At 41.3% G+C, this 23,692-nt stretch overlaps 1 protein-coding gene across 7 annotated transcripts in view; it reads right to left on the bottom strand.

Moving 5' to 3' along the window:
* Window positions 1–23,692, bottom strand: part of SNAPC3 (small nuclear RNA activating complex polypeptide 3) — a 69,393-nt gene that overhangs the window by 31,884 nt on the left and 13,817 nt on the right. For 6 of the 7 annotated variants that reach the window (XR_006210841.1, XR_006210842.1, XR_006210843.1 and 3 more), the window contains exons 3-6: window positions 20,172–20,256; window positions 15,929–16,033; window positions 6,806–6,955; window positions 669–751 (exon numbers count right to left, since the gene is read on the bottom strand). Coding sequence is in view for 2 of the 7 variants with exons in the window: in XM_042965352.1 (XP_042821286.1) it covers window positions 669–751; window positions 6,806–6,955; window positions 15,929–16,033; window positions 20,172–20,256 (423 nt within the window). In the remaining 5 variants the exon portion in view is untranslated. The remainder of the gene's footprint in view (window positions 1–668; window positions 752–6,805; window positions 6,956–15,928; window positions 16,034–20,171; window positions 20,257–23,692) is intronic. The other variant, XM_042965353.1, reaches the window with a different exon arrangement.

Here is a 23,692-nt window from a genome sequence, read left to right as displayed (position 1 = left end):
TGACCCTGGGATCCTGAGTCAAGCTGAAATCAAGAGCTGGACACTCAACCAAATGAACCGCCCAGGGGCCACTCTCTGATTTTAAAATGTATTCAGTTATTTCATGTGCTTGCCCTAGGTACTGGTAAGTTAAAATTTTTCTTCAGAAAGAAACTTTTCTGACCAAAGGTATGCATAGATCACTTCAAAATCTTTGTGTTATCTACTGTCTTAGAAATTATAGCAAAGCATGGGGCACCTGGGTGGCTCAGTCGGTTGAGTGTCCAACTCTTGATTTCGGCTCAGGTCATCATCTCAGGGTCTGTGAGTTCGGGCCCCGCGTGGGGCTCAGTGCTGACTGCACGAAGCCTGCGTGGGATTCTCTCCCTCATTCTCCACCTCCACCATGCTCATGCTCTCTCTCCCAAAATAAGTAAAAGTTCTTTTTTTAAGTTAAAAAAAAAAAAAAAAAAGATTCTCTTTTTCTCTGCCCTTCTCCTGCTTGCGTGCACGCTAATTCTCTCCCTCAAAAACAAACAAAAGAAACGGAGATATTTTTGACCCCAAAACAAACAAAACAGTCTAACAAAACAATTCCTTGGCAAAGGTCCCTAACAGACCAGTTTGTGGAGCTCTCACCATGTTGAGAACTAGAAACAGGAAAGACAGAAGCTTTTTGAAGACTGTACCTGCTCAAATCTCTGCACTCAGGGTATCTCTTATCATTATAAAATGTTCCTTCAAAATAAAAGAAGGCTGATTTGTACAGGTCCTATAAGAAAGCAGATGGTATTAAAAGAAAGTCCACTATCAACAATTATGAATCGCTACAATTCAAAACGTATGTCATAAAATCACACCTATTAATGTGCTTTACAGTAACTTTAGGCAACTGCACAAAATATGCTTAGCTCATTAGTTTAATATTTAATGAGAATCTCCTATGTGACAAGTATTATGCTACTTACCAGGGATAAAAGTGTAAAGATATCATGAGATTTATGAAAGGAACCCAGTTAGAAATAAACTTCAATATTATCTTATTATATGCATACACAGCAGGGATTTATTTTGGATTCTAGAATTATTAAAAACTGGAAGTCACGTTTTTGGTGTTTCCCCAGCTATGATAACAGTGATCAATCAGAGAGTTATGTTTTTCTGTTATTTTTTAATATTTTCAGCATTCTTTTATAAAAATTCTCCCTTCAAATTTTCAGTAATTCTTAGGCAGAATTTGAGTATCTATTCTTACTCAAGCAATCTTGCCCCAAAGTACCGCTGTAGTCACACAGCTGGTCTGAACCCTGAGGTTTCTTAACCTTCCGTCCAGCAACTTTCCAGACGGGTGTCTCTTGCTGCGTAACAGAGTCACAGAAACAAGAGAGCCCAAGTCTCCCCTCAGAGCTGTTAAATGAGACTCACCCGGGCACCACTGTTTTCCCGAGCTCCCCAGGAGATTCTATATGTTAGACTCGCTCTTCACAATGTCCTTATAATACATCAGACCCCTGGGGGAGGGGGGTTCTTTTTCTTAGTTTATACGTACTCTTCAGACCGAAGTTTCCTCACCTATAATGACTACATCTGCTATGCTATCTTCCAGGACTCCAGAACAGTTTATGAACTATAAAAACATGTAAGTTTCAGGTATTAAATCTTACTCTAAAGAAAGCCAAATTTATCTCCTCCTTGGAAGCTTCTATTTTTCTTTTCTTTTTCTTGATGTTTATTTTTGAGAGCGAGCACAAGCAGGGCAGGGGCAGAGACAGAGGGAGACAGAGGATCCGGAGTGGGCTGTGTGCTGACGGCAGAAAGCAGGACGTGGGGCTTGAACCCACGAACCGGGAGATCATGACCTGAGTTAAAGTCAGACCTTAACCGACTGAGCCACCCGGGCGCCCCTGAAGCTTCTATTTTTCTTTCTTCACTCCCCATTTATAAATTATCTGGTAACAGCATCAGACACGCTTACAAGACTGGCTGTGCTGTTTCTCCTTGGACCCTCACTAAGTGTCCCTGACCCTCTGTTTCCTCATGTAACATGTGAGTAAAACCAGTACCTCCTTCCCAGGTGCTTGTAGAGATAAAAGGATAATATGGACTAGAGTGCCATATGTAGCTGCTGTTAACATATAAACTGCCACTAAATATATTTCTAACTCAAAGAGGTAAGCCAGGGTCCCAAATAAAGGGTCTGAAGGAATACTGCCTTATTTGGGGAACAAACACAAAAGTTTAGTTTTTTTCATTACAAAACGCCTCTACAGAACTTCATTTTAGGCAATTTAGGCAACTCAAGGCTTGTGGTTGGCACCATTATGATCTTTTAGAAGGGCAACTCTACAAGACCAAAAATGTTTTCCATCTAAATTCTAAATTAATTCATCCATTAATAACCTTTCCTTGTCCCAGCATACAAATAGAATAGATGTTAGCAATCTCATTACCAGGTAATTTTCATTTTCAGTGGTAACCAGAGATCCTCACTAAACAGTCTCCCTATTTTGTCAGTTAATTTAGCTGACCAACGTTGGGGAGGGAGGATCACCAACCAACAAGGAAAAGCTAGTATAAGAAGTTACTTCTGTTATCTTCTAATGTAGCCTAAGAGTCTAGTGTTACTGTTTCCATTTTAGAAACAACATAACTATCGATAACTAGTACCATCGGAACAAAGTCATTTATATATCCTTCTAGGCATCCATTAGTCACTTGTTCTCTTGCTAACATTCAAATCAGCTATATTAGAATTTCAGAAATAATCCTAGAATCTGCTGTCAGAGAAACGGTAACGGGAGGAAGGTGCGGAAGAACTATGGGTAAGGAAATTGTTGCGACTTAGATTTGTTACTCTGTGTCCTAGAACAGGGCTTTATTTACGATACATAACAGAGAAACAGGTGTGCAAAGTATTTTCTTAAACTTCCTCTACGCAAGACCTTTAAGAGATTACCAACAAAAAGAAAAAAAAGAACTAATCTGAGCAATGTAAAAAAAAAAAAAAAAAAAAAAATCAATAGACCAGAGATTAAAATGTGAAGGACCATTAAAGAAAAAAAACAAAAGACACTTGGGGCGCCTGGGTGACTCAGTCGGTGAAGCGTCTGACATCGGCTCAGGCCACGATCTTGTGGTTTGTGAATTCGAGTCCCAAATCGCATCAGGCTCTGTACTGACAGCTCAGAGCGTGGAGCCTGCTTCAGATTCTGTGTCTCCCTCTCTCTCTGCCCCTCCCCTGCTTGTGCTCAGTCTCTCAAAAATAAACACTAAAAAAAAAAAAAAAAAAAAAAAACAACAAAAAAACAAACCACTTGAGTAGAAAATACTGGCACTAATCTTATACATACATTTTTAAAATGCACTCCATTCTTTAACTACTATAGTCCAAAAACAAATGTTATAGCAAAACATACTACGTTTTAGACATATGCTTTTAAAAGAGATTTAAATATCCTGGCCCAATTCTCCCAGACTTCTCACATACTAAGCCACCTAAGATAATGTTCAAAATTCTTGCTTATTGGTTGGAATAAAGATTCTCCTTTCCTCAACTACAAGAACTGCAACTCACTGATTTTTTTCTTCTACAATCACCAGTGGAATACAAGCCAAATAGCTGTCAAAAAGCATTATAACTGAAGGACCAATTTTCAATGTTGTCAGGTGGGACAATGGCATGAGGTGAAAAGAGGAAATAATTTGACAAAATGCTGAGAGCTGGTGAGGGTGGGTAATGGGTACATTAGGACTCATCACAACATTTCCTGTGAGCATGTTCAGAATTTTCCAAGGCACCAGACTACTCAAGAAAAAAGAGGACTCGGGGCGCCTAGGTGGCTCAGTCGGTTGGGCAGCCGACTGTAGCTCAGGTCGTGATCTCGTGGTCTGTGAGTTCGAGCCCCACATCGGGCTCTGCACTAACAGTTCGGAGCCTGGAGCCTGCTTTTGATTCTGTGTCTCCCTCTCTCTCTGACTCTTCCCTGCTTGCTGTCTCTCTCTCTCTCAAAAATAATAAACATCAAAAAAAAAAAAAAAAGAAAGAAAGAAAAAGAAAGAAGAAAGAGGACTCACATAAATAGAAAAAAAAATTCCAAAGCAAAACTTAAAAAAATCCCAAACCATAAAACATAAATGCCAACTGGTGACCTAAAAATCTTTCCACGGGCCAAATGATAGTATCTGCAAAATTTCACTTATTTTTGAGGTCACTTTCCAAAGCATAGCTGGAAAATATTTAAAAGAGGACTATGGGTCAGCGGGCCCCCCCCACTTGGAAAGAGCTGGGAAGACATCAGCACTGATGGACAAACACAACAAACGAGCCAAGGCTGGTTAAAAACACTCTCCGGGGTTCCTGGAGCTAAAACGAATTCGCACATTGGACCCGAGCTCCTTTGAGCACTGACGACACGGTTGCAAGGAGAATGAATTCAGATTTTGCTTATTAAACTTACAAGCTACAGTTCCACCTGTTTTTGGTTTTTTTTGGTTCTGTTTTTTGGGGCTTTTTTGGTAGGGTTGAGAAAACCCTACAAGAGACTTCTGCTCTGCACACAGCCTGGAACTTCAACCTGTTTCTCTTTAATGTTTACTTCCAAGAGCACCAAGATGTCAAATGTGAAGAAACCAATGATCTTAAACCCATTTTCAACGTGACTAAATTTAAGTGAGATCTGCGTGTGAGTCACGATGCTGGTCTCCTTGCCAATCACTGAAAAGACCGGGACACAGCAGCCTTGTGGGGCAGAGAGAAATCAAACAGCGTCAGCCTGTAATTCTAGGCACTATAACGGCCAAAAGAAATGGTGCCGGAGTGGCCAAGAGAGGGACGGTCAGGAAAAATTTTATGTAGTAAGTGAGTTTGCGGGCACCTGGGTGCATCGGTCGGTTGAATGTCCGACTTCAGCTCCGGTCATGATCTCACCATTCAGAAGTTCAAGCCCTGCAGCTGGCTGTCCCCTGTCAGCGGAGAGCCTACTTCGGATCCTCTGTCCCCCGCTCTTTGCCCCTCCCATGCCTGCGCGCTCTCTCTCATAAACAAATATTGAAAAAGAAAGAAAGAAGGAAAATCAAGTGCGTATAATATCCTAAAACCTAAGTAAAGAAAATGTGGCAAGGAAGAAGGACTATTCGGTTGTGTCTTATGTCGATGAGCTGTCAAAAAAGGTGAGAACGAAGTCTCCGGTGACATCAGAAGTGATTTTTGAGGACTGGTAGGGAACAAAAGTGAGTGCAAGCCAAAGTGGTGGCAGAAAAAGAGAAAACAATGAATGTAGGTACGATTACTAACTCGTAATTACTACCTGCTATGAGTCAGTGTGCTGAGAAGGAAGTAGAAAGATGAGGCGGTGGCTAGAGGGAGCCGCACGGTCAAGAGAAGGGTTTGGACGGGAGATCCGACGGCACACTTGTAACGATGGGGGAGACGCCAGGATGGCACAACCATGGCGTGAGGGCAAGCAGCTGGAGGACATGGAATCCCAGTGCAGGGAGCGACAGGCTTAGTCCAGCCACCGTCACAGGTGGGAAGGCAGGGCTCACGGGCAGACGGGTAGAGGGGTAAATGCAGGTGAGGGGTGATGGAAAATGCCTTTCTGGTAACTTTATTTTCTCAGTGAAACAAACAGCAAGGGTTTCAGCTGACGGTAAGTCATGAGGAAAAGATGCCAGCAGTTTCAGAATGAAAGAAACAATTCTCCTAAAAGGCGGTAGAGTGAGTCGCTACAGAAATGCAATCCAATGCCAGGCAGCAGTGAGGCTAAGTGGAAATGTCCAGGAGGCAATTAAAATAATGTTATGAGATGAAATCAAATGAAGTGAAATGATAAAATAAAAGAAAAGAAAAAGAAAAAGAAAAGAAATGATTTGGAAACCAGGAGAGAACATGGCTAGAAGAGAGAGACACTAACAAAGGTTAGAGTCCACTTAAAACCATGAAAACTGGGGAAAGACCAGGAGAATTTAGAAGAACCAAGATGAAACCTGGGTTATAACAACATTTATTTGGCTGTTGGCACAGGAACCAGCAAAAATAGTGATTATGATGGTTCGTGTCCAAACTCCATGTCCGTTCGAGTTGACCCAAATATCTTTTTCTGACCTACAGGAGATGCTGCCCCTTTCAAGGGGGCCAGTAAACCTGAGGGCTTCTACCAGAGCTGTACCAAGTAACAGAAGGAGTTCAAGTCTGCCCGCCAAGGGAATTCACAAGGACCTACTACTTTACTGGACAAACAATCCCTTCTGAAACTTTGTGGGTGGCTGGTCTACCACTTTGACCCTTTCCATCCTTACCCAATGGGTTATGTAGAGTTTCTCTGTCCTTTTGAGAGCACCTCCGTGGAAAACACCAACAAAGACCAACATCAGTTGGTATCTATATCCCTGCTTGGTGCCGGTGCTTGGACTGACAGAACCTTCTATGGGCGATGGGGCTCTCAGGTGGTGGGGGGCAGTTATGACAGACTGAAATTCAGAGTTTGAAAGAGGAAACAGTGAACAGTGAATTCAACCGGCACAGTGAGGAAAAGTTGTATGAACATGGAGAAGAGGTTAGACAATAGGTGGTCCCTACGGCCTTAAAAGGAAGGGTGTATACCGAATGGTTGAAGGGGAACTGAAAGGTAGATAAAGAAATCAAAATTGAGCATAGTCTCATTGAAGATAAAGAAGGGAAGGGATAGGCTTGATGGAGTGGCAGAGAAGAAGAAAGCATTTACTGGAAGATTTACTAGCAGCCTTGTAATATCACTACTTACGTAGATGATGATGATGATTTCTTCTTACGTTATGAGGGTTAAAACAACAACAAAAACCATCTTACTTTGCTTATGTGCTCAGGAGCTTGATCAGGAGTGTTGCTGAATTCGCCACCAATCTGGAGGTCGCTGACACAACAAATTGAATCCCTCAGTTCCGTGAGCTTTTGACTGCCCAATACCAGCATCGTCTGGTATGGTTTGTGTTCTTTGTGCTAAAAGTCAAACGGTAGATAAGTAAGTGTCCACTTAGAGACAAAGCAATTAAACAATCAATCCTGTCCTGACCAGATCTCAATGAAGTTACTGGTTTTCTTAAAGTTACCCTCATAACTTAGTGTTCTGTGTTCTCTCTTGGTTTCTGTACGGGCCTATTTGGAACCCATTAATCACAGGTCCCAACTAATGGCCACAATTGTTTACTTCTCCCCTGTGATTCACACCCTGTTCTCTGAAACCACCTCCTTGGTTTAACCCTCACACACCAAGCCAGTATTTCCCATCCTAAATCAACGTAAGGTCAGGGAGCGGACAACTAGGGATAGCCCCTGCACCCCAGAGCCCACCACAATTATCCAAACTGGCCAATCCCAAACTGTTTGCCCTGCCCTGCCCAGCCTTTCCCATGGAAACCTTAATAAAGGCTGTCGCCTCTGGCTTCTCCTCACTCCTTCTGCCTCCTGAATTCACTGGTGCTTCCCCCTGTGGCCCTGCATCTGTGGCACACTCGCTCCTCTCAAGAAATGTAAGTACTAAAAGTCTTCTTTCAATGGCATTGGCCTCCAGTGTGGTCACTCAGTCACGTCCGTAAGTTAAAATCGCAAGGGCACGATTGAGACACCTGGTGAAAGGTCTGAATGTTTGTGTCCGCCCCCAATTCAGGCGCTGGAATCCTAACGCCCAAGTGATAGTGTTAGGAGGCTAGGTCTTTGGGGAGTGATCAGGTCATGAAGGTTAAGCCCTCATGAATGGAATTAGTGCTCTTGTAAAAGATCCCACAGAGCTCCCGAGCCCCTTCCGCCACATGAGAAGTCTGAGACCTGGATGAGGGCTCTCACCTGACCATGCTGGCCCCATAACTGTGATAGATAAGTTGCTCTTTATAAGCCACTCAGTAAGTGATATTTTGTTAAAGGAGCCAAAAGGGACTAAGACACTTGGCAATGAACTTTTTTAGTTTAAGGTAAAGTTATAATCAAAAGGCTATTAAAATGGCATTAGCAAGAAGAACCTCTGGCATATAACTTCATCTAGCAGCACTGTGTTTTAAAATATCCTGGAAGTTACCTCACTGAAGTCAAGCAATCTTTATACTCTCATGTTACAGACCCCAGAGGTTCAGGCTTATTGGTTTGGTTTGATTGGTAACTTCAGAACCTAATCAAACAAGATAATTAGTACTAACTATATCCCAGACGCTTCATTAGTAACTATTCATTCAAAAGTACAACTCATGTATAGTAATATTGCAAGCAAACCTTATCAAAGTGTATGACACATCTATTTTGGGAATCCAGAATACACACACTCTGAGGGGAGAGGTCAAGGTGGCAGAGCAGCATGGAAGTTCTCTGCTTCTCTCATCCCTCAAATGCAGCTAGATCAGCACCAAACCATTTTGCACACCTAGAAAACTGATCTGAGGATTAACACAACAATCTGCATAACGTGAGCCACAGAACTCGGCAGGTACACGGCATAGAGATGTGAAGTGGGGCAGAGAGAAGCCACAGAGGGCAGGGAGCTATATTTGTGCAGAACAGAGAAAGGGGGAAGAGTCCAGGAAATACACTCTCCCAGAAAGTAGCTGGAGAGAAAGAGTGGCAACACCCACAACTGACTTAACAAGAAAGGGACAGAGGATAAAGGAGACGGTTTCAATTCCATCAGGACTCATAAACAAGGGAGGACGGTATCAGAAATCTCGCAGCCCATTACTTGGTGGTGCTCTGGTGGGAAGGGTGAATCCTCAGGAGCAGGCAGAAAAGTCAGAGGGGTCCTTAGGCCACACGGGCAGAAGCGGTTCCCCTGCTAGGAAGGCATCTGGCAGAGGTCTCCGGCCTCCCCACAGGCAAAGGTCCCAGGGGACCCCAGAGAGCATAATTGCTGACACTGGAACAAAGACGCCAGGGTGTGGTGAAACCTGGCGCTGGTGATGTGTTGTGATTTACCGTAATCCCTGAAATGCTGCTGCTATACAATCGTGAGAAATTTTTCTGGGGCGGGCTGGCACCTGGCCACAGTCTCTGGGCATCTGCAGCAGCGTGCTTATGTGAATGTTCCTGAGGGGTGGGCCGGCACCTGGCCATTGCTCCATGAGATCCTCCTCTAGAGGGTCAGAGAGGACCGGAGTACCTGCCGGTCCAAGCTGCAGGGCTCTCAGAGGGAGGGGTTTGGAAACAGTCCTATTGGAGATAAAATTTGGGAGGGAGGTGCCGCCTGCAAGGCTGACAGCTTGGACACAGATAGTGTAGAAGCATGGGAGTGGACAGAGGCTGGAGACAAAGGAGGGGTGCTTAACTGTCAGTTGGTGAGAGCACAGAGTTCCTGAGTCAGAAACTGGGAAGCTGGGTATTCCATTTCACCTCTCCCGCGCAAGCACATACATTCGTATACGCGCCACAACGATCCACCCCAGCAAGCTAAGCAGCACCACCTAATGGAGAACGGAGCCGTTAACCAAGGCCCGTCCAACTGCACCAACCAAGCCCAAAAGGACAACCACAGGACTCTCCTCCTGTTTAGTGTATGGATTATAAAGCAGTTCATAGTTTGACCTCTAAGGGAAACTAGATGTAATTTCATTCTGTTCATTGGTCCATCTATTTGTGTTTTTTTGTTGTTGTATTGATTTGGTATTTGTAATTTCTTTTTTTCTCTTCTTATTCTGGGATAAAGAAAGAGGAAAAATTTTTTATTTTCCATTTTTATATGAAATTAAAATTTTTTTCTACTATATTTATTTTTTAATTTACTTTTCTATTCTACTTTACTTTCTTCAATTCATTTTATTCTATTTTATTTATTTTTAATTTTGAAACATTTTCTCACTTTTTCGTTTCTCTTATTTCCTTTTTTTCTCTACTCACTCAAGCTTCTTTCAACAAGCAGATGAAAACATACCTAGGATCTAGCTTCCTTTATTTGATTTTTTGTGTTGTTTTTAATATTTTTATTTTATTAACTTTTTCTTCCTCAAAATGACAAAATGAAGGAACTCACCCCAAAAGAAAGAACAGGAAGAAAAGACAGCCAGAGACTTACTCAACACAGATATAAGCAAGAGTCTGAACTAGAATTTAGAATCACGATAATGAGAATACCAGCTGAGGTTGAAAAAAACAATTCCTTTCTACAGAGATAAAAGAAGTAAAATCTAGTCAGAGTGAAATTAAAAACGCTATAATTGAGATGTGATCTTGAATAGATGCCACAGCGGCAGGGATGAACGAAGCAGAGCAGCAAATGAGCCAATCGGAAGAATTACAGATAATAATGAAGAAAAAAAAAGGAAAACTAAGGTTAAAGAGCACAAGATAAGAATTAGAGAACTCAGTGACTCACTAAAAAGGAGTAACATTGGAATCATAGGAGTCCCAGAAGATGAAGAAAGAGAAAAAGGGATAGGAGGTTTAGGTGAGCAAATCATAGCAGAAAACTTTCCTAACCTGGGAACAGAGAACTTCCATTAGATTCAACAAAAACTGACCATCAACAAGGCATATCATAGTCAAATTCACAAAATACACAGATAAGGAAAGAATTATGAAAGCAGCAAGGGAAAAAAAGTCCTTCACCTACAAGGGAGGACAGATCAGGTTCGCAGCAGACCTATCCACAGAATCTTGGCAGGCCAGAAAAGAGTGAAAGGATATATTCAATGTGCTGAATCAGAAAAATATGCAGCCAAGAATTCTTTATCCAGCAAGCCAGTCATTCAAAATAGAAGGAGAGATAAAAGAGTTTCCCAGACAAACAAAAAGTTAAGGAGTTCATGACCACTAACCCAGCCCTGCAAGGAATTCTAAGGGGGACTCTCTGAGGGGAGAAAAGACAAAACAAAAAAGACCAAAAGCAACAAAGACTAGAAAGGACCAGAGAACACCTCCAGAAACTCCAACTCTACAGGCAACACAATGGCAATAAATTCAGATTTTTCAATATTCAATCGAAATGTCAATGGACTAAACACTCCAATCAAACGGCACAGGGTAACAGAATGGATAAGAAAACAAAATCCATCTATGTGCTGTTAACAAGAGACTCACTTTAGACCTAACAACACCTTCAGATTGAAAGTAAGGGGTTGAAGAACCATCTATCATGCTAATGGTCACCAAAAGAAAGTGGGAGTAGCCATACTTATATGAGACAATCTAGATTTTAAAATAAAGAATGTAACAAGAGATGAAGGATACTGTATCATAATTAAGGAGTCTACCCACCAAGAAGAACTAATAATTATAAACATTTATGCCCCCAATGTGAAACACCCAAATATATAAATCAATTAATCACAAACATAAAGAAACTCACTCAGGGGTGATTGGGTAGTGTAGTCAGTTAAACATCCAACTTTGGCTCAGGTCATGATCTCATGGTTTGTGAGTTCGAGCCCCACATCAGGCTCTCTGATGACAGCTCAAAGCCTGGAACCTGTTTCAGATTCCGTGTCTCTTTCTCTTTCTGCCCCTCCCCCGCTTGAGCTTTGTCTCTCTCTCTCTTCTCTCAAAAATAAACATTAAAAAAAGGAAAAAAAGAAACTCATCGATAATACCATAATGGTAGGGGGCTTTAACACCCCACTTACAACAATGGACAAATCATCTAAGCAGAAAATCAACAAGGAAACAATGGCTTTGAATGACACACTGGACCAAATGGACTTAACAGATATATTCAGAATATTTCATCCTAAGCAGCAGAATATACATTCTTCTCCAATGCACATGGAACATTCTGCAGAACAGACCACATACTGGGACACAAATCAGCCCTCAACACGTGCAAAATGATCGAGATCATACTGTGCATATGTTCAGACCACAATGCTATGAAACTCGAAATCAACCATGGGAAAAAATTTGGAAAGGTAATGAATACTTGGAGACTAAAGAACATCCTACTAAAGAATGAATGGGCTAACCAAAAAGTTAAAGAGGAAATTAAAAAGTACATGGAAGCCAATGAAAAGGATAACACCATAGCCCAAAACTTGTGGGGTGCAGTAAAGCCAGTCATAAAAGGGAAGTATAGAGCAATCCAGGACCTCCTAAAGAAGGAAGAAAGGTCTCAGATACACAACCTAACCTTACAACTTAAAAAGCTGGAAAAAGAACAGCAAGTAAGACCCCAAACCAGCAGAGGACAGGAAATAATAATGATTAGAGCAGAAACCAATTCTATTGAAACCAAAAAAACAGTAGAACAGATCAATGAAACCAGGAGACAGTTCTTTGAAAGAATTAACAAAATTAATAAACCACTAGCCAGTTTGATCAAAAAGAAAAAGGAAAGGACCCAAATAAATAAAATCAAGAATGAAAGAGGAGAGATCACAGCCAACACAGCAGAAATAAAAACAATAATAAGAGAATGTTATGAACAATTATATGCCAATAAAATGGCCAATCTGGAGGAAATCGACAAATTCCTAGAAACATATACACTACCAAAACTGAAACAGGAAGAAATAGAAAATTTGAACAAACCCATAAACAGTACAGAAATTGAATTAGTAACCAAAATTCTCCCCAAAAAACAAGCGTCTAGGGCCAAATGGCTTTCCAGGGGAATTCTACAAAACATTTAATGAAGAGTTAACCCTATTCTTTTGACGCTGTTCCAAAATATAGAAATGGGAGGAAAACTTCCAAACTATGAAGCCAGCATTACCTTGATTCCAAAACCAGACAGACCCCACCAGAAAGGAGAACTACAGACCAATTTCCCTGATGAACATGGATGTAAAAATTCTCAACAAGATACTAGCCAACTGGATCCAACCATTCATTAAAAGAATTATTCACCATGATCAAGTGGGATTTACACCTGGGATGCAGGGCTAGTTCAACATCTGCAAATAAATCAATGTGGTGCCTCACATTAATAAAAGAAAGGACAAGAGCCACATGATCCTCTCGATAGATGCAGAGAAAGCATTTGACAAAACACATCCTTCATAAAAACCCTCAAGAAGGTAGGGGTAGATGGATCACACCTCAAGATCATAAAAGCCATATACGAAAGACCACTAATATCATCCTCAATGGGGAAAAACTGAGAGCTTTCCCCCTAAGGTCAGGAACAAGACAGGGATGTGCACTCTCTCCACTGGTATTCAACATAGTATTGCAAGTCCTAGCCTCAGCAATCAGACAACAAAAAGAAATTAAAGGCATCTAAATTGGCAAGGAGGAAGTCAAACTTTAACTTTTTGCAGATGACATGATACTCTATATGGAAAACCCAAAAGATTCCACCAGAAAACTGCTAGAACTGATCCATGAATTCAGCAAAGTTGCAAGATATTAAATCAATGCACAGAAATCGGTTGCCAATAATGACGTAGCAGAAAGAGAAATCAAGGAATCGATCCCATGTACTGTTGCACCAAAAACCATAAAATAACTAGAAATACACCTAACCAAAGAGGTGAAAAATTTATACACTAAAAACTACAGAAAGTGTATGAAAGAAACTGAAGAAGACACAAAAAAATGGAAAATTATTCCATGCTACGGGTTGGAAGAAAAAATACTGTCAAAATGTTGATACTACCCAAAGCAATCTACATAGTCAATCCAATCCCTATCAAAATAGCAGCAGCATTCTTCGTAGAGCTAGAACAAACAATCCTAAAATCTGTATGGAACCAGAGAAGACCCCAAACAGCCAAAGCCATCGTGAAAATGAAAACCAAAGCTGGAAGCATCACAATTCTGGACTTCAAGATGTATTACAAAGCTGTAATCATCAAGACAGAATGGTACTGGCACAAAAACAGACATATAGATCAATGGAACAGAATAGAAAATCCTGAAATGGAGCCACAAACATACGGCCACAATGTTTGACAAAGCAGAACAGAATATCCAAAGGAATAAAGACAGTCTCTTCAGCAAATGGTGCTGGGAACGCAGAAGAATGCACCTGAACCACTTTCTTACAAAATGGATGAAAGACCTAAACGTAAGACAAGAAGCCATCAAAATCCTAGAGGAGAAAACAGGCAAAAATCTCTTTGACTTAGTCCGCAGAAACTTCTTACTCAACACATCTCTGGAGGCAAGGGAAACAAAAGCAAAAATGAACTAATGGGACCTCATCAAGATAAAAATCTTCTGCACGCAAAGGAAACATTCAGCAAAACTAAAAGGCAACCGATGGAATGAGAGAAGATATTTGCAAATGACTTATCAGATAAAGGGTCAGTATCCAAAATCTATAGAGAACTTCTCAAAGTCAACACCCCAAAAACAAATAATCCTGTGAAGATAGGGCAAAAGACACGAACAGACACTTTTCCAAAGAAGACATCCAGATGGCTAACAGACACATGAAAAAATGCTTATCACTCATCATCAGGGAAATACAAATGAAAACCACCATGAGATACAACCTCACACCTGTCAGAATGACTAACATCAACAACTCAGGCAACAACAGATGTTGGCCAGGATGTGGAGAAAGAGGATCTCTTTTGATTTGTTGGTAGGAATGCAAACTGATGCAGCCACTCTGGAAAACAGGATGGAGGTTCCTCAAAAAATTAAAAACAGAACTATCCTACAACCCAGCAATGGCACTACTAGGTATTTATCCAAAGGATACAAGTGTGCTGTTTCAAAATGGCACATGCACCCCAATGTTTATAGCAGCGCTATTGACAATAGCCAAAGTATGGAAAGAGCCCAAATGTCCATTGACAGATGAATGGATAAAGAAGATATGGTATATATATATATACAATGGAGTATTACTGAGAAATCAAAAAGAATGAAATCTCGCCATTTGCAACAAGGTGGATGGAATGAGAGTGTATTATGCTAAGCGAAATTAGAGAAAGTCAATTACCATATGACTTCACTCGTACATGGAATCTAAGACACGAAACAGATGAATATAAGGGAAGGGAAGCAAAAATAATATAAAAACAAGGAAGGGACAAAACACAAGAGACTCTTAGAGAACAAACTGAGGGTTGCTGGAGGGGTTGTGGTGGGGGGGATGGGCTAAATGGGCAAGGGGCATTAAGGAACACACTTGTTGGGATGAGCACTGGGTGTTATACACAGGGACGGGAATCTACTGGAATCTACTACTGAAATCATTAAGGCACTATATGCTACCTAACTTGGATGTAATTTTTTTTTTTTAACGTTTTTTTTTTTTTTTAATTTATTTTTGAGACAGAGAGAGACAGAGCATGAATGGGGGAGGGGCAGAGAGAGAGGGAGACACAGAATCGGAAGCAGGCTCCAGGCTCTGAGCCGTCAGCCCAGAGCCCGACGCGGGGCTCGAACTCACAGACTGTGAGATCGTGACCTGAGCTGAAGTTGGATGCTTAACCGACTGAGCCACCCAGGCGCCCTGGATGTAATTTTAAAAACAAATAAAGAAAGAAAGAAAATTAAAAAGAGGTAACTCAAAACTCCAGAAATCAGAAAGGAGACTCACACCATCGTCCTTAGCCAAGATCCCTGGTCATATTCCACCAGTGTCCTTGGCTCACTTGCCTACTATGGTCACAAAAAAGTCAAAACTTCACAGCTTTCTACCCAAATACATCTCGTGTGCTTACTACTAAAACCTAGTAAACGTCTGTATTCTGATACTACAAAAATTTTAAGAAGGAAAACACAAAACTAAAAAAACAACCCCCTCAATAATTCATATAATTAGAATCACTGAAGATTTGTATATACTTTCAGTTGCTTCCAGTGCAGCAATTAGGTATACATTCCAGTGTTATAACTGTAATCCTCTTAAGAGATTATTTGAAATTTGACCTTATTTATGATAATTCTTATTAAAACAAGAAACCAAGGATATAGGCAGGATGTCAGATAAAGCAGCATATGTTTCATTTATTTTGAGCCCTGAGGATTGTGACTCTTCAAATAATGAAACCCTTTGACAAAAGTCAACCATATTATCTGCAAAATTCAAAAGATTTTACTACTGACCTTATGAAATATAACGGGGTACAAGATATTCACAGATAGGATAAGCTCCCCTTCTTCAACCATGTCTGCTGGGTTTTCAGGCTTTTTTCCTATGGCATGTGACTCCTGAAGGAGAAAAACGAGTAAGAGACCTTAAAAATCAGACACTGTGACATAGGTAAGAGGCAGTATGGAACGACAGCTATCAGACGGCCCTGAGTCTGACTCTTAATTTTACTTTAAGAAAATTGTTAAAAATCTCTCTAGGCTTTAGTTTCCTCTTCTGTAAAAAACCAGAAAATACTCAATTTATAGAAGTATTGCTGGGAGTGTGTACATAAAGCATCTGACAATGTTTGGCACTAAGTGCTTAACCACTGATGATAAAACAGGAGCGATCGACAAATGTTGGTACAACACTGGCATTTACAGTTGCTAACACTTTTACATACCCCCTCTCATATCACTATGAACGCTTATTTGACAGATTATGCACCGAGGTTCAGATTTAATCACGGTAAATCAGCAAGTTAAGATGCAAATACACGTCTATTTAGCTCTAAAACCAACACTATCTTGCTTTTTACAACATTATCACATCTTTAATACCTTACACCCTCTATTATGTGTGTGCAGTAACTACAGAATAGAGGCCACCAGGGTGGACTAGTTAAGAAGTACAAAAATAAGTACACGTACAAAAATAAGAGGGAGTGATGTTAAACAAAATGGCATAGTAGGCAGCTCTGGGGGTCAGTCCTTCCACCAAAGCAACCAATAAGATGGAGAGAGACTGGAATTAACTATTTTGGAACTCTGGAAAGTGATCGGTCAGTTACATCCACCAGGGAAGCGTCTGATGAGAAAACAAGCCACTGATCTTTCACAAGTAAGCACAGGGTACAAACCAGCTCCCATCCCCATTCCTTAGCTCCACTGCAGGTGTGGAAATAGTGGCCCGTGTTCCTGGAACAGATGGCTGATGTCATATGACAAGGTGTGGGGACCCTGTTCTCCCAAAACTAGGTGTTTTGGTTGGTCTGGTGATGGCCTGATGCCCACACTAGCCTTGGTGTTGAGCCTCCTGCCAGCAGTGGCTTCCCACAGCAGCGGCTACTAGAACATTTAGAGACAGGGCCTTTTTCCTCCCCATTTGTGGAGGCAGACATTTAAGGAAATCTTCAACAGGTCACCGGCTGCCCACAGAGGTAATGAAACAGAAATATCCATAAACACACACAACAAGGAATACACACAATGAGAAAAGTTTGGAAAAGTCATAGATAGCTCCGACCCTCAACAAGTAAAAAATTACACTCAGAATGTCCAGGTACCCATAAAAACTTATAAAGCACACACACACACACAAAACAAGAAAATATGTCACATTCAAAGAAAAAAAAAGGAATCTGACAAAAACCATCCTTGAGGAAGCCCAGATATTGAAATTACTGGTCAAAAATGTTAAATCAACAGTCTTTTAAATGCACTCAATAAGCTAAAAGAAACCCCAAACAACTAACGGAAATCAGGTTCCTCAGTAAGATTAACAGGTATTTTCTCACAGAAACCATGGAGATAAGGGAGTAGGACAACATATTTTAAAACATGAGAGAGAGAGAGAGAGAGAGAGAGAGAGAGAGAGAGAGAAAGGAAAACAAAAACCATTAAGCAAGAATTCTATACCTGGCAAATATCCTTCAGTAATGAAAGAAAAATTAAGGACATTTTCAGATTAAAAAAAAAAGAAAGATGAAGGAGTTCATTGCTAGTAGACTTGCCATATAGAAATGCTAAAGAGAAAGAGAGAGAGAGAGAGAGACAGAAAGAGAAGTAGGGCTCACCCGAAGTGGGACTCATGTTCACCTGATGCGGGCTCGAGCCCACCCAAAGTGGGGTTCATGCTCACCCGATGTGGGACTCGAACTCACGAACCGCAAGCAAGATCATGACCTGAAATCAGATGCTTAATGACTGAGCCACCCAGGTGCCCACACTTAATCAAATTTTAAAACTTTTGCGTATCAGAGGGCACTATCTAGAGAGTGAAAAGACAACCTGTAGAATGGGAGAAAATATTTTTAAAATCACACATATGGTAAGGGTCTAGTATCCAGAATATGCAAAGAACTCTTACAACTCAACAATAAAGAAACAACCCAATCGGGGCGCCTGGGTGGCTCAGTCAGTTGAGTGTCCGACTTCGGCTCGGGTCATGATCTCACAGCTCGTGAGTTCGAGCCCCACGTCGGGCTCTGTGCTGACAGTTCGGAGCCTGGAGCCTGCTTCCGATTCTGTGTCTCCCCCTCTCTCTGACCCTCCCCTGTTCATGCTCTGTCTCTCTCTGTCTCAAAAAAAATAAATAAACATTAAAAAAAAAAATTAAAAATAAAAAAAGAAACAACCCAATTAAAAAACTAGTGAAGGACTTGAATAGACATTCTCCAATGAAGATACATAGAGAGCCAACAAGCACATAAAAAGATGCTGAACATCACTTATCACCTGGGAAATGCATAACCATAATGAGATACCACTTTAGGTCCACTAGGTTGGCTACTCTCAACAAAACAAAACAAAACAAAACAAAACAAAACACCCAGAAAATAACAAATGCTAAAGAGGATGTGGAGAAACTAGAATCTTTGTGCATTGCTGGTGGGAATGTAAAACAATGCAGCTGCTTTGGAAAACAGTTTGGTGGTCCCTCAAAATGTTAAGCCTAGAATTACCTTATGACTGAGCAATTCCACTCCCAGGTATGTACTGAAAAGAAATGAAAATGGACTCAAACAGATACCTGTATATTCATGTTCACAGCAGCATTATTATAATAGCTAAGAAGTGGAAATATGCCAAATGTCCACCAAAAGATAAACAGATGGGGGCACCTGCGTGACACAGTCGGTTGAGCATCTGACTCTTGATTTCAGCTCAGGTCATGGGCTTGAGGCTCATGATATCAAGCCCTGCTTTGGGCTCTGTGATGATGGCAAGAAGCCTGCTTGGGATTCATTCATTCTCTCTCTCTCTCTCTCTCTCTCTCTCTCTCCCCCTCTTCCTCTCCCTCTCTCCCCCTCTTCTGCTCACGCACACTTGTGCTCTCTCTCAAAATAAATAAATAAACTTAAAAAAGGATGAACAGATTAAAAAAAAGTGGTATAGCCATACAATGGACTACTATTCAGTCAAAAAAAAAAGAAATGAAGTCCTGATACCTATAACACACAGATAAACCTTTGAATCAATATACTAAGTAAAATATGCTGAACACAAAAGGACAAATATTGCATGATCCCACTCATATGAGGTATCTAGAATAGGCAAATTCACAGACACAGAAAGTAGAATAAAGGTTCAGGGCTGGGGGAAAGGAAAATGGGGAGTTCCTTGCTCAGTATAGAATTTCTGTTTGAGGTGATGAAAAAGTTCTAGAAATAGTAAGAGATACCCAACACAGTGAATGTATTTAATGTCACTTAAATTGAACATTCCAAAATGGTTAAATAGTAAGGTTTAGGGGCGCCTGGGTGGCTCAGTCGGGTAAGCAGCTGACTTCGGCTCAGGTCATGATCTCACGGTCCGTGAGTTCAAGCCCCGCGTCGGGCTCTGTGCTGACAGCTCAGAGCCTGGAGCCTGTTTCAGATTCTGTGTCTCCCTCTCTCTGACCCTTCTGTGTTCATGCTCTCTCTCTGTCTCAAAAATAAATAAATGTTAAAAAAAAAAAAATTAAAAAAAAAAATAGTAAGGTTTATGTTACTCAAATTTTACAATAAAAATATACATGGGAGAGAAAACAGATGCCCTTATGTACTATAATGTGCCCAACACAGCATTTGACACACAGTAGGTCCTCAATAATATGTACTGAATAAAACCATCATGTCTACTAACACTTAATTCCTCACTACTCCGCATCTTAAATTTTTCTGACGGTTTACATTAAGAGCTGGTAGATTAAGGAAGAATGCGGTGAAATCAAAATCCGGAGCAGAACAAAAGTTATCAGGAATAGGGCGATGAAAAGGCATGAAGTTAGCCTAACACACAGAGCAAGACTAAGCTAAAAGCAAAAATAAAGGCAGAGATCTGAAAGACCCAGGTATGGGTCTGTTTCTCCTACCAGTTCCCAGTCCCAACGAGGTTTCTCCAGTTTGTTTTCAACTAAGCATATCCAATAGAAAGCCACCACGGAGATACCACTAACGCCTAATGACACAGTTCATTGTTTCACGGGAAAAGGTGCAAAAGAGGAGACTCTTACCATCTCGTAAGCAAAGGTTTCTTGCCTGCAAACCCGATCTATCGTTATGGTTTCTTCCCGCTGTTCCAGAAGCCTCTTTCTAACCCTGCCAGAGACACAAGAAAAATCAAACTTCAATATTCTTTACTGAGTCTTCCAAGGTATCTTCAATACTCGACTTTTATTTTGAAGTAATGTCAGACTTAAAGAGAAGCTGTCAAATTAGTACAGAGAGTCCCCTACACCTATCACTAGGTTTCCCTATGCTAATGCCTTATATGATCAGAGAGTAATTGTCAAGATCAGAAAATTAACATTAATACAGCATTATTAACTGTAAGTCTTTTTCGAATTTCACAAATTTTTAAACGTGATGCCTTTTTTCCGCCGCCAGGATCCTCTGTAGGACACTGCGCTGCATTTCTTGCTTCTCCTTTCCCTCCAGGTGGCTGCAGTTCCTGTTTTCCTTGCCGTTCATAATCTTGACACTTCTGAAGAGCACCACCGCTCAGTTACTTTGTAGAATATCCTTCAATTCGCACTGACTGCTGTCTACTCACAATTAGAGTAAGGTTGTACATTTTGGGGCAAGAATACCACAAGAATCACGTCCTCACGGTATCACACTAAGAAGTTCATGGTGTCGATATTAACATGTCTTGTTACTGGTGAGGCTGCCCTTGGTTAGGTTCCTGTGCCCGATTCCTACGCTAAAAAGATACTTTATTTTCCTTTGCAGTTGCTGAGTATTTAGGGGGAGATCCTTTGACACCATGCAAATCTTGTTTCTCCTAGAACTTTCACCCAGGAATTTTAGCATTCAAAAGGAGATTTTGTCTGGGGTGCCTGGGTGGCTCAGTTGGTTAGCGACCGACTTCAGCTCAGGTCATGATCTTGCAGTTTGTGAGTTTGAGCCCCGTGTCGGGCTCTGTGCTGACAGCTCAGAGCCTGGAGCCTGCTTTGGATTCTGTGTCTCCTGTTCTCTCTGCCCCTCCCCTGCTCATGCTCTGTCTCTGTCTCTCTGTCTCTCTCTCTCAATAATAAATAAATGTTAAAAAAATTTTAAAAAATTTTGTCTGCACATATATTACTGTGGAATATGCCTCGCGGTGATTCTCTATTTCCCTCCTTCTACATTTATTCACTGGCATTATGAGAAAGACTGGTCTCTTTTCTCCCATTTATTTGGTCATTTATATTAACACGAACTCATATTTGTTTCATTCTGTAGGTTAGTACCTAGTTAACTAATATCTAAATTACTCTGCTGATCAAACTGTGGCCATCAGGAGCTCCTTCAAGTTGGCTCCCGTTCTTTCCACAAACCCTCACCCTTTTTTTGAGCATTTCCTTACTTTCTAGCACCGTAAGATGCTCAAGGCTCACCCTGTATTTCCCGGTCTCAGCCCTGGGTGTTTACAATGCCACTGCCCTCAGTGCTTCCAAACCTCTCAGCGGAGAGAGGCAGAAAACATGCAGATGTGTATTATCCCACGCATGTACAAACATCTGCATTTCTGTATTTTTCTAACTGGTGTACAAACATCTGCATTTCTGTATTTTTCCATCTGGTATATATTTAACCGTGAGTTTATACCGACACTCTAATCTCAAACAAAACTCAGAGGGCTCATTTTAGCCCTCAACCTTTCCTTGTAACTTCTTTCTCCACGGGTGAGAAACCTGGCTCCCGTTACCCATTAATTAATTCACTTATTTGTTCAAGCCTAGAAAACACAGTTTCAGAACCACTAAGTCACGAACAGTACTTTTTGTTTTTAGCCTTGCAACACTGACTCAAGCTAGGCTTCTGCAGGACTTAGGTTAGTTCTTTCTTCCTCATTCTCTTCAGTGTTGTTATCTGTGACACAGCGTCATTTGCTACTTTTTGTGCTCTATTTTGGGTCCCCCCAAATAACTCACATCCTGGCTGGTTTTAATTGATTGCTTTGGAGAGGGGTAAAGGATAGGTGAGACCTCACTATGGTCCTAACGGTCAGATTTATAGATACATATAATGTGTTTATACACACACACACCCCAAGAAGCACCATTCCCTCCTCATCCCTACTAACTTGTTCCCATTCCTTCCTTACTTCCCACCCTTTTCCCACCCACCCCTTGTAGGCAACCAATCTCTACAGTTGTGGTTTATGCTTTCCATTTGTTTTGCTCAAATAAGCAAATATCTGTGTATTTTCTTAAATTCTGTGGGGCACCTGGGTGGGTCAGTCAGTTAAGTATCCGACTCTTGGTTTCAGCTCAGGTCATGATCTCACAGTTTGTGAGTTTGGCCCAACATCGGGCTCCGAAGTGACAGTGCAGCCTGCTTGGGATTCTCTCTCTGTCTCCCTCTCTCCCTCCCTCTCTCCCCTCCCCCACTCACCCTCTCTCTTTCAAAAAAAAAAAATTTTTTTTTCTATCAGAGTTCAATTTAGGAGGAAAAAAACCTACACGGTAATTAGAACAGAGAAAGCTTAATCTAAGGAAGTATTAACTTTAACAGATGATTAGAGTAGTGATTAGTAAGTAAGAAGTAAAGAACTGCAGAATATAGGCATAGCATACATAAGGAGCATCCTGTCCTCTGGGCTGAGACAGAGTGCCCAAGAAGTCTTCCTTTTCTCCCCGCAGGACTGAGATCCACAGTTTGTTAAAGAGGCCATGGCTGTGACTCCCTGAAGGGCAGAGAAAGTTGCTATGGTGCTCCAGCAGCAGAACTGCTGGAAATGCAGGGTAGGAAGAGGAGCTGCACAGGGGAAACATGAAGGGGGGTGGAGGGGCAGGGGACCCTGCTGGGCAATGGGAGCTACCGACAGCCAGGTGCTGTGCGCCCTGAACAGAGGCCCAGCAAGCAAAACCCTTCCCTCTTGCAAAGTCTCTTCTGCACTTTTATTGACAAAGCTTAACAATGTGCCAGTTGGCCAAGGATAAGGGCCAAGGCCCATTTTTACAGAGAAGGCAAAAAAAGGCAAGTTTATAGATGAGAGCCAACAAACTGATACCTGGCAAACTGAGTTTTTACATAAAAGGTGGCATATGCATTGGGACTTTTTGTTTTTTGTTTTTTTTTAAATAAAGTTTATTTGAGAGAGAGACCAAGAGAGAGCACACGTGCGGGGGCGGGGGGGGGGGGGGGCAGAGAGAGAGAGAAGAGAGGGAATCCCAAGCAGGATCCTATCAGTGCAGAGCCCCAACTCAGGGCTTAATCTCATGAACTGTGAGATCATGACCTGAGCTTCACCTACTGAGCCACCCAGGCGTCCCATGGGGCTTTGCTTTTTTCATGTAACAGTATCTCCTAGAAACTATGCTATCAATTTATCCTTCCTCAGCCTTTAGTATAGCTGCACAACACTTAACTGTATGGATGTCCTATGGTTTGTTCAACACTCTCCTATGTATATATTTAGGGCATTTCTAATATTTTGCAATTACAAACAATGCAACAATATAAACAAACAATAAATAACCCTGTACATATTGTATTTTCATACTGTTGGAGGTGTAGTTCCAGTAGAGACTGCTTAAAAGTAGGATCG

The sequence above is a fragment of the Panthera tigris genome, chromosome D4 (genome assembly GCF_018350195.1).
Source record: "Panthera tigris isolate Pti1 chromosome D4, P.tigris_Pti1_mat1.1, whole genome shotgun sequence".
Lineage (NCBI taxonomy): Eukaryota > Metazoa > Chordata > Mammalia > Carnivora > Felidae > Panthera > Panthera tigris.
Note: the sequence above shows the minus strand (reverse complement) of the source record. Positions and strands in the feature narration are given on the sequence as shown.